Genomic DNA, 11,432 nt, shown 5'->3' with positions numbered 1-11,432 from the left:
TTACAGCTGCACAACAAAAACTTAAGAGAATTCCACACTTAGAACAAACTTCATCCCTGTGCCACAGCATCCATGTAAAAAAGTAGAATGGCAAATGACTATAACCAACTATAGTAATGAGTTAAATACTCTAAAACACAGGAGATTTAAACAATGTGAGACGTAAGATCCTAAATTTAATTTATCATCACCTCTGTAACAGGCACTTACCCATCTAAGCTGAGGATGAAATATATGTATCAAATTTTCAGTAAGATAATTTGTTGAAAATGCATACATGGAAGGAAAGAGAGACTCTTTCAGGGAAATAATTTCTATGTGAAGAGCCCCACTGGGTGAACAAACAAAAAAATATTTACAGAATTGATTTTATAAGCTATTCTTAGAAAGGGACAGAACAGAATTTCTAAATAAGCCTTTTTATCTCTTAAAACAATTGGACCCAAGCAGAGGCTAAATTCGGCCATATTCATACAGAAACCTACTGTAATTCTACAATGGATTCCTGATGTGCAGACACACTACAGTGCACTGCAAACAGCAAGAAATACACAGGTTACCTTCAGCTTTTGAATGAAATTTAAGTGAGAGTGAAAATCTGCTCATTATTTTAATCTTGCATGACTATCACAAAAGTAATTTATATAATAACTACCAAGTGTCATTGAAAGGTAAATGAAAGTAAAAAATGTATTTTCAAATGAAACCCCAAAAATCACATCCACAAAAAGAAGTTGTAGCAGAAAATACTTTAATTTGCATTTTGTAGATTCAAACATAGCAAAGATTCAGAAGTGTTTAGATCTCAATAAGCAGTTCCAACATTGATTTTGATTTTAATAAATATTACATTTCATTAGGGTAGCTATATGGAGAAATTGTAAAGTGATGAATTGCTGATTGCTACTTTATAAACATGAGCATCAAGATTATTTACAACATATTACAGGTCATTTCCCAGAAAAGCACAAAGCAAGGTCAGATAAAGGCAACCCAACCATCAAACACAACTCAAGAAAGTGTGGCACAGTGTATTTCATGCACATACAATGACAGTACAGATCATCAGCTGAAAACTAGGAAAACACTTATTATTCCAGCTTACATGAGTCTCTATATTTCATTGTTTTAAATTTATATTCTGACCTACCTCCCCAGGCACTGAAGAACAAGTTATTCAGCAACAGTGCCCTACTTTTTACCCATGCAGTTTGCACCAAGTCTTTTTTCACGATTTCACACAAGTCTTCATGACTTGGGAACAATTAAAAATTTTTGTCTTTGTCTTCTCACTACCTCTCTGGGATTACAATCATTGTGTCATTTGTACAAGAAAATGTACTGTTACTCTGAAATGAATGGCAGACTGTTGACAAGCTGATCTCCAACAGGGAGCTGGAATTTAAAATAGTTTACAGGTCATGGACGGTGTAATTAACCTTATTCTTTAGTATAAAAACAGAGCTGTAAATTTTTAAAAGTTAATTTAACATATAAAGAACTAAGTCATCCAACTCACACAGCAAAACTTCATAGGCAGCAGTCACAGAATGTACATCAAATACAGTAGAAAAGATGGTGACAGGAAAATTGTTTCAACTAGATTTGTTACAGGAAAAATCTTATGTCCTATCTCTACAATGGCAGTGAAGTGAAATGCCTTCCATATTTGATCATCAAGCGAGATGTACCTTCAGGCGCAACAAAACTTACACACAATTTGCTGTTCAGTTGCATTCCTGTGTTCCCATGAGACAAAGGACAAGAAGAAAAGCTTCATATCTCTTTACATCCTTACCCAACAGTATTAACCTTGTGCCAACAAGGGCTGCAAGGACCAGGTGTGTCCAGGATCTGCATGCCTGAATCTCTCACCTGTCCCATGAGCAAGTGCATGATTCTGCTTCAGTGTCTGTCGATTTTTGCCAGGCACAGGTGGAAAAAGAAAAAAAAAATAGCAAGTTGCATCCCCAGGAGGAGGTTGGAAGCAATTCACCTTCCCCACAAAGCAAGGGGAAGAGAGGAAGAAACATTTCTGAGACTTAGGTCCTTCCTGGGGCAGCGCAGTCAATACAGTTTCGTTAGTTTTTTTAAACTAGAAAATCCTGCCTAAAGCTTTAGGCACTATAATATATAACAATACAGATAAATCCCAGTTATACAGCACTCCTCACACGAGTGAGCCTACAGTTCTAGCCCTTGCAGGTCTAGCCAAAAGGCAAAGAATTAATAGCCAATTAAAAATTATACTCTTTCAACATAATACAATTACTCAGAAGATTTGGATACTCAGTGTGTAACTCATTTACCAAACACAGCTGTTCACATCTGAGCTACTTATCTAGATTCCCACTCCAATTTAAGAGAGAAAAATAAACTCTAAGGGTGCAAATACAGAGCTTGGAAGAGGCCACATGAATCCACCCAGAAACTTCCAGCTCTTCTGCATTAACTAGAAAAAGAAAGCCTGTGATAACTTGCTCAGCCACGGGTGCCCACAGGCCAGAGAGGCTACTAGGTAAAAACATAACATCCCCAAACTGGCATCAGCTTCCCCTAACACCATGTCCAAGCAGCTACCGGCTTAAACAGGAGCTTCCACCAGGATACCAGCTCATCGCCGATTTGTGCAACTATCACCAAAACTTCGTAAGGGCGGCTTGGATTTTTTTTTTTTGTTTGGGTTTTGTTTTTCCCTATTTTTGTTTTCATTTCATTTAGCATATCCCAGTTTGACACAAGGGGGCTAACTTTCTGAAGCAACAGTATTTTTTATAAAAGCAAGTGTCAGCAGAATAGTCTACTTCATTTCCAGTCAGGTAGAAATTTGAGGCTAGTCTGGAAACAAAGGACAGAGCATATTCCAGCCTTCAGAAAATCTCAGTTGTAAAGGAACACATTAAGGAAGCCAATACAGTTACAATCAGTTATATAAATAGGTCACTCAGTATCTAATAGGGTGAAAAATGTTTAAGAGCACTTAATTTTGTGAAGACTTGTTTTTAAAACAAGAGATGTATCTACACTGTACCAGCACTTCCTACATTCAAAACTCCTAACTTCATTTTTAAACATGCTGGTTTAAAAGAAATTACTTCATTTTAAATTTAAACCAATATTTGGTTGCTACTAATTGGTAATGCTGTTTTTAAATTCTGTTTTGACACTGGTAAGTTATCACTGACATCTGTGGACAATGATACATGAGTAATTTCTTATTTTATGAAAGTAATGTTATTAACATACCCGTTTCTTTATGCTGAATATCCTTGTAAAGAAGATACAGTAAGGGTTTGCATAGATAAGAGTATGTGGTATTGAATGTCAGTATGATTACAAATTTTAAAAAGCATCTTTTTTTAAAAGTGACTACAAAAGCAAGTTATTTTTACACTGACCTTTTAACATAGCACTCAAACATGACTCAAAGAGCAAATTTATTTCCATGGCTCAAAGACCAATGTGTGCTATTTTAACATTTTAGACATTAAAAAGACAACTTTTGGAAACCAAACTTGTGATTACAATCTAGAAGATAATATGGAGTAAACAGAAATTTGATTGACTGAAGTTTTTCAGCTAGCAGCACTCCACTAACCATCTCCCCCTGCCCTGACCCCAACCTCCACATACGTGCAGGTAAGGGGCTGCAGCAAGGGGCTGCAGAAAAGTCACTTTCAACTCGGCTGCATCAGAGCAGAGACAAGGTAGTAATTTAAAAACGAAAAAAAAAAAGAAAATGTGAAAAGCACAAGAGAAGGGTAAAAAATGTTGGTATCACCATGATGCAAAGAAGCTCAGCATGAAAAAAATTTCTGCTCAGTAAATTTGCTATTTTTAAGTAAGTTTCATTATTACAGTAAGAAGCTAAAACTCAGCAAGAGCCTTATTTTCTTTCTGTAGTTCATTTTTTTTGTGTTTGGGAGGTTTTTTTACTGTGATTTTTTTTTGTTTGTTTTTGTTTGTTTGGAGGTTTTTTCCCTCCCTTCCTTTTGACAGTCAGAACTAACATACCAAATCCTCAGAATACACTGAAGTTCAGTAAATGGGGAGAGACAGGAAGTGCTCCCCTCTCTCCAGACAGGCCAAGTCAGGGTGGAGGTACATATGTTTTCATATAAAACAGCTGTCTCAGAAAGACAAGGAGATAAGAAAATTTATGAAGTTTAAGTACAACAGAACTATGAGCAGAAAACTTAAAAAATAAACAGATCAGCATAATTTACACATTTAAAAACTATGTATTTCATTCATAAATATATTTTCTAATTAATAACCATTCCTAGTTGAAACATAAATATTCAAGTTGGTATTTGATTTTACTTTTTATCAGTTCATGTGAGTCCTGTAAGGATCAGTTCCTTCTGCTCAATGCAGTCATGTAAATGATCTTCACTAACAGGTTGTGCAAAGGCCTTCATTACCTAGTTTGTTGTAATAAAACTTTAAAATTCTGCAACTCTTTTATACTCGTGGAAAGCCTGTAAAACAAAAACCACCCAAGTGTTACCAAGTCAGCAAAAGAGAACTACAAATTATGACATTCATTTTCCTTTAGATTTTTTCTCAAACACAATTCTGTTCCAAAGAGTAACACACTTAAAATACACTTTCTCTCAAAAAGTATCTGACTCTCCATTTTATATTTACATAATATATGACAGGGATTAAAGTTTATATATAATGTTTAATTGTCCCAGCTTCATTAAACATCTAAAAATCCCTAACCACAGGTAATAAAGTTTATTACATTCTTTTATCAGATTGTTTAAATAGATTGTTTAAACAGGAACAGATTGTTGTATTTAAGATCTGAAGAACTAACATGATGAGCAAAGCATGCTCTATGTACACTTCTTTTAAAGCTGTTACAATGTTTCATCATTCAAAGGGGATACATTTTTTAAAAATTAATCAAATTTAAGAGACTTAAATTTCATCTTGTGGAAGGTGGATTTATGAGACTTGAGATAGAGGGGATGAATTCGTTCCAAACACAGAATGATGACCAAGGTTAATAATCCACATGCTCAGTTTGAAGGCATTAAGTTAATCAATATCACCAATTCAGCCTTTAAAAACCTACAGCTAAATGTACAATACCATCTTTCTACAGAGCCTGAGTATTGATACTGAAGTGTCATACTTTTCTACTATTAAAATTGCAACATTTTACCTTCCAAAGGCATTTATAAGAGCAACTATTTCTTGCCGTGTGAGCTGAAAACCTTTTGATGGGCTGTTCTCAGGAAGGCTCTGTATTTCTTTCTCAGAAAACAAGATCTTCAGAGCAGTTCCTAAGCCTTGAGTCTATAAAAGAAGTCCAATGTTTTAACATCAATAAGATCATTCCTTTAAATAGTCATAAACCACAAAAAAAGATAAAAACATACTAATCCAGGCAAACTTTAGTACCAATTCTTACATACTGACCCTCAACCCAAAAAACTGCACAAAAATCAGGGCACTAATGTGTACCAGGTTCAGTTATTTATTTAAGAACATTTGTTTCCTCAGGTATACTTACTCTTCATCCTTGTCTTTTATATCTCTTCTTTTCCCATCTCTTTTCTTCTTGGCCATGCATATGAAAATATGCCCATTACAACAATTCCAGCTCCCTCCCACCCCTTACCTTACAGATGCCCCACTCCTGCAGGAGCACATCTCCCCTTTCCCTCCCCCCTTCCCCTTTGAAGTCAAACTAAGTTTTCTTATGAGATATCACAACAGATGTTCTTTTCCCACCTTCAATCCTAGTGGTAAACATTGCAGTTTCAATTTCAACCCCTATTTTCTATGCTGGAATAGAACAGAAGCAGCTTTTCTTATTTTCACTTTTAATTGGGCTACATAAGCAACCACTGAATTTTAACAAAAAGTGGTTGAAGCTGGCTGCAAGAGAACTTTATAGGTCAGGAAATCTGGCTTTTTTTAATCCTGAGTGAGAAGGAAAAAACAATAAGATCAGAAGTATTAACTAGGACAGGGTAAGCAGAACTCCACAAATTCAGCAGAGACCACCAAATTTTTGATGCTGCAAACTCTTGAAAACTGCACTCTGGTAAGTTTAATGCAATACAGTGGTACCATACAGCAGGCACTCCAAAAATAACTATTCTCAGTCTGGACTTGACATTAGTCTTGAGGTTTAAAATATTGTTCTCAGTAAAATAAAAATAGTAACTGCCAAGAAAATGAAACTGGTTTTCAACTTTCAGCTTTACTGAGCACCTTTGTGTTCATTTGGTGCCCTCTACATAAACTGAAAATCTGAATTACTTCTTTTCCTTACACCCCAGTTTGTGGAGTTAAATATCACACTGGATTCCCTAACAAGTTAGTGCTGTATTTAAAGGAAGATTTTCCACAAGTGATTCTGCAAGGCTCATCTGATCACTGAATACAGGTAAGATATTGACTGCTAGTAATATCTCACCATGAGGCATCTGCTTTAAAAGTATCTTTTTTAGAACACAAACTCTACCTTTCAGTAAACTGAACAGCTGTTGACTAAATGAAAAACACACCTGGAAAAAAAGTTTAAAAATGTTCATCAGTAATTAATATATATCTGTTTCTATTATATAGGTAAGGATATCAAGGACCAACCATGTGCAGAAAGTCTGAATGCTAAGGTAAAAGAGTCCTGACAAAATGAAAGAGATGCTTATCTTGGAAGCTGCCCCTGCCAGAACACACACACCTACACAAAATAACCTGTACCTGCAGCTTGCCCCACAGCCTGCATTTGTCACATCCAACACAATCCATTATGCGGGAGATGTTCTTGAAATGCAATCTGAATTCTTCCTATCAGTTAAAAACAAAATTTAAAAGCTTTGGTTAATGTACATCTTAGCTTTACAAAAATAGAAGGTTAATGAACTTAGTACCAATAAAAATCTAGTACCATTAGAATATCAATTTTCTTAGCAAAACTGAACAAAACCATTGCCTTATGCAGTCAGGCCATAACAAAGACCCATGTAAACCCAGAATCTTGTTTCCAAGCTGCTTCTAACAGCTAATTCCACAAAAAAATCTCCCCCAAAATACAGAACACTTCGATTCTGTACACTTTCTACCAACTTCCTCAAAATTTTCTAAGCTGTAAGTACTGTATCTGTTTCCCTGCCCATTTTTTTAACTCCCTTTTGAACGAGCCAGCTTTTTGACAAACAGGTTACAATTCACAAAAGATATTTCCTGTTCAAAACTATGGGTAGATTGTTGCCTTGCAACTTCAGGCAGAGTGGGACCAAGCACAGTGCAGAACTAATTAAGCTGATCTCAATTAATTTTTTGAAGTCCAAAAAAAAACACTAGGTGGGCTGATAAAACACTGTCGCTTTTCTAATAGCATTTTTTGTAATGCTGATGACATTCCATACTGCTACTGAAATAGGTATTAGAAGCATTAATAAATATTAAAACAGGCCTTTGTTACTAAGCCCCACTCCAGCTGTGGACTTGTAATGCATACCAACCTGAACACCTGCGTGCTAACACTGGAAGTTGCTAGTTAGGCACAGCTTTCACATTGGGTTCCCATGTCTAGGAACTATGTTTTTCTAATGTTTATCATTATATTACATGGTACTATACTGTATATTATGTTATATTATGCTATATAAGGCATCATTTTTTAAAGCAAACATGACTGGGTTGGTTCTTTTTCTCCAGATAATTATGAAACAGATAGTCTACTTAAAAATAAGCACCACTGCACTTACTGGTAATACTAATTCATTTGCCCCACCACAGTCCTGATGCCAGACTCAAGGCACAAAGCCAGAGATTTCAGTCTGCTTGGATCAGGACAGCACCTTACTATAAAGTTGATTAAAAGGCCTCAGATACAACTCTAGAAAAGGCAGGGATAAAACCTTACTCTCAGCAGTATGTTTGTGGTTGGCAGAAGGGTTTTCCAAAATAAAACAGCTTAATTTAAAAATGGGTATTTTGGATGTCATTCAGAAAACTAGCTTTACCTTTAGTGACTTGGCTCCTTTTTTATCTCCAGCAAACATGGACTTTTCATCAAAGTGCATATGGAAGGACCTAATAAAGACAAAATGCAATCAAAACAAATGCTGGCATAAACTACAGTGCTCAATTAAGCTTGGTAAGCAGCTGATGCCATCAGTGTAACATTTTTCAGAGTTCCTAGTCTTTGCAGATCAGGCCTTAAAGAATTACTCAGTAATATCAGTTTTACTATTCAATCATTAACTTGAAATCTGTTATTCACAGTTTTGTTCCAACTAATACTGAAATTGGCTTAATGTTTGCCTTCCAATTGATCATTGTCTGACTACATCTCAATTACCTAGCAAGACTGTGATTAGGGACAGCAATGAAACCACACATGTTATGAATCACAAAAACTAGCAAAAAAGAGCAAAGGAACTGAACTTAAGGACATCATGGAATAAATAGAAGGAAGAATGGATGGCCAAACCACCAGAAGCTAAATCTGTGATAAAAACCAGATTACTCAGTGGACCATTAAAAAACTATATATACTAATTTCCTTTTCAAAATAAATCATGTGCATTTTATACTGAAGAAACAGAAAAAACAACACAGAGGGAATAGCCCAGGGTATTGTATGGCTTGGGGTTGAGTGCTTTTGTTTGTTTGTTTTTAAAGATTGGTATATTCAAACCTCAAAACTATTAGTCTCTCCTATCAAACATACAAATTCCCCTTGATCTCTCCCATTACTTAAACTTTATTTCTTCATACCACTCTCCTTGACCTATCCTATCAAGGAGTCACCTATTCTCACTTCCAAATACAACTGAAAACTTCAAACCACTGATAAGAAAACCCCTATGCCTTACTTGGTATCCCTGAAGATATCTAGTAAGAGAGCTTTAGATTCAGCATCCTCGTGGCCATTGCCAGTGTAAAGGTCGACAACTGCACGCTCAAAGTAAGGGGCAACCTTTGACAAAGCACGCAGCTCTATCAAATATAAGAAATACAAGTTCTTGAGCCTCCTTGGGCCTTCTCCTTTCGTTTCAGCAGGGTCAAAGCGGCGAGTGAACTCTTTCACATTTGGTCCCCAGCGAGGCTTCCCCCACGTTTCTACACAGAGGAAAAAAAAAAAAAGGGCAGAAGCAGTAAAAGAGACACATTTAGAAAATAAAAGCAACTAAGTATACACCAAGAATTTTCAGAAAAACCAAGATGTGTATTACATATACTGTAGAATTCCATTCAGCAATTTTACCCAGACATACCTTCAAGAAGATAATTTGCACACAAATGCAAGTTGATGCTAGCATGAAGTCCAGAAATCAGTTTATAAAACACTCTTTTCTCAAGGCACAGACCTGCCCAAGAAAAAAGACAAACAGATGCCAAACTATATACTGGAAATAACAGAATGAATATACCCTGACATTTTAGTGGTGCAAATCTGCATTGTTAACTTTCAAGAATTACAATTACAGCACTTGACTATTGTTGATAAGCCCTTATAGACATAATAGGGAAAGTTTACCTCCTATTTTTTATATAAAGCAATACTAAGAATGACATTTGACATTTCTTGCTTGGTATTTTAGTGTTCTAGTAAACAGTCAAATAAGGATCTGTTCAATTGGCACAGATAAATTGCTACACAAAAATAAGATGCTTACAGTGTTTGAGCAATAAATTTGTAATAATCTTGAATTTTGACGGTCTGGAAATCAGAAATATACTGTGACCCATCTTAATTACAATTAGAGCTACCACTGAATTAGAGGAGTGGCCCTACAGAAAAACATCAAAAGCCCTAGAAAACCTTACAGCACTGGAAAACAGCAAAAACACTTCTTCATAGCTGTACTGTAAATTCACTGAAGATTTAAATGCACAGGACAAAACCTTGGAAAATATGACTTGATTAATATTAAAAATACGTCATACTTCTACAGCATAAATGGAAATACAGTGGCATTGAGTGGTCAAAATATCATTTATATGCAGAAGTTACTTATAGTTCCAACTAGAACCAAAGATAGAGACTACACTTGAAATTTAAAGAGTTTGTTCCTCTCAAAGATATGTTTTTTGCAACTTTCCTGGCACTCCAATCTCTACAAATGGAAGCAGGAAGAGCTGATAGTGAAGCCTACCTGTGAGGCTGACATGTGTCCTCATTTACAGACATCACATTTTTAAAGGCATGTAAATTTGTATGCTTTCCTACAATACCACCACACAAGTAAAGGCTTAGGAAAGGCAGAACAAACTAATTTTAAAATTAAGTACATTTAACTCACTTAATTTTCTGCACACCTCCAAAATGTGATTTTGATTGCTACCACTGGAATAAAAATTTCCATTTCGACATGAATAAAAACAAAATTGCTTTGCCTTCTGAACACACATACTTAGATTATAAACTGGGAATAGAGCCATTGAAGTCTTTAATGTTCTTTAAAGCTGTTTCCAAATAATAATGCTTACCAATATTACTACTAATAATGCCCCTGCTTAAATGTGTAAAATAACCAAAAAATTCAAAGTAACTGGCACAAAGTGAACTCTCCCTTTATAAAAGATAAAACACCTAAAAGGTTAAGGAGTATACCATCTAAGTAAATGAGAAGATTTCCAAAGACCCTCAAGTTAAGAAATACTTGAACAACACTCGGAAGTACTGCACAATTTACTAAAAAGCCTATGCTATGAAAAATATTTGAGGAAATGAAAAAAGTGCTACAGTGTTTCTTCTAGTGAATTTAACACTATATTAACTCATCCAAGAGCCCTCACCTTCTAGCCATGTGTAGAAAGATTCTCCTGTAAATACAAAGTACATCATTAAATGAAGAGTAGTAATTTCCAATATTACAGTATTTTTATATTACTATGCATACATTAGCTGCTATCTGGATGTGAAGTTAAGTAATTTAGCTATTAAAATGAGAACAGGCACAGAAGCAGCTAACTTTGAGGTTAGTTTAAAGCTATTGGGGTCAGAATAGGAGAAATACAAGAATGACCATGACTAAGCTACAGGTCAGGGCATTCAGCGGTGTACGGAAGCACAAGTCTGATTATATGTCCTACTGGTGAAAGACAGGATGGCAGAGCGCAATTCTGGCAGCCTTCACCTTGACCTGCCCAAAGATTTCCCTAAGACTTAGATCTTATGCCTGAGAGCTTTCAGTTTACTGAAAAATCTTAAAGTCTGCCTCCCTGTAGGCAGATCAAATATTTTCTTCCCACTCTCTCTCCATCTTCCCAAAAGCAAGGACATTCAAGAAGGTACACAACAAATAGTCCCTCTTCTTTTAAGGGATCTGACATCAGTATCAGTGGGGTTCTGGAAGAACTAATAACATTATCACAACATATATTCTGTTACAAGAATAAGAACTGAGAACTGTGGTTTGCTCTTATCATCCCCTTACTCCAAATGGAAGTAT

General features: G+C 35.7%; 1 protein-coding gene across 1 annotated transcript in view; it reads right to left on the bottom strand.

Annotated features, from left to right (window-relative positions):
- Positions 1 to 734: 734 nt before the first annotated feature.
- The window catches only part of ERO1B (endoplasmic reticulum oxidoreductase 1 beta), a 34,876-nt gene continuing 24,178 nt past the window's right edge, over positions 735 to 11,432 (bottom strand). The window contains exons 10-16 of the mRNA XM_017744782.1: positions 10,777 to 10,803; positions 9,252 to 9,344; positions 8,850 to 9,096; positions 7,995 to 8,064; positions 6,727 to 6,813; positions 5,177 to 5,310; positions 735 to 4,481 (exon numbers count right to left, since the gene is read on the bottom strand). Coding sequence (XP_017600271.1) covers positions 4,421 to 4,481; positions 5,177 to 5,310; positions 6,727 to 6,813; positions 7,995 to 8,064; positions 8,850 to 9,096; positions 9,252 to 9,344; positions 10,777 to 10,803 — 719 coding nt within the window. The 3' untranslated portion in view covers positions 735 to 4,420. The remainder of the gene's footprint in view (positions 4,482 to 5,176; positions 5,311 to 6,726; positions 6,814 to 7,994; positions 8,065 to 8,849; positions 9,097 to 9,251; positions 9,345 to 10,776; positions 10,804 to 11,432) is intronic.

Source organism: Corvus brachyrhynchos, unplaced genomic scaffold (assembly GCF_000691975.1).
Source record: "Corvus brachyrhynchos isolate BGI_N302 unplaced genomic scaffold, ASM69197v1 scaffold70, whole genome shotgun sequence".
Classification (NCBI taxonomy): Eukaryota; Metazoa; Chordata; class Aves; order Passeriformes; family Corvidae; genus Corvus; species Corvus brachyrhynchos.
Note: the sequence above shows the minus strand (reverse complement) of the source record. Positions and strands in the feature narration are given on the sequence as shown.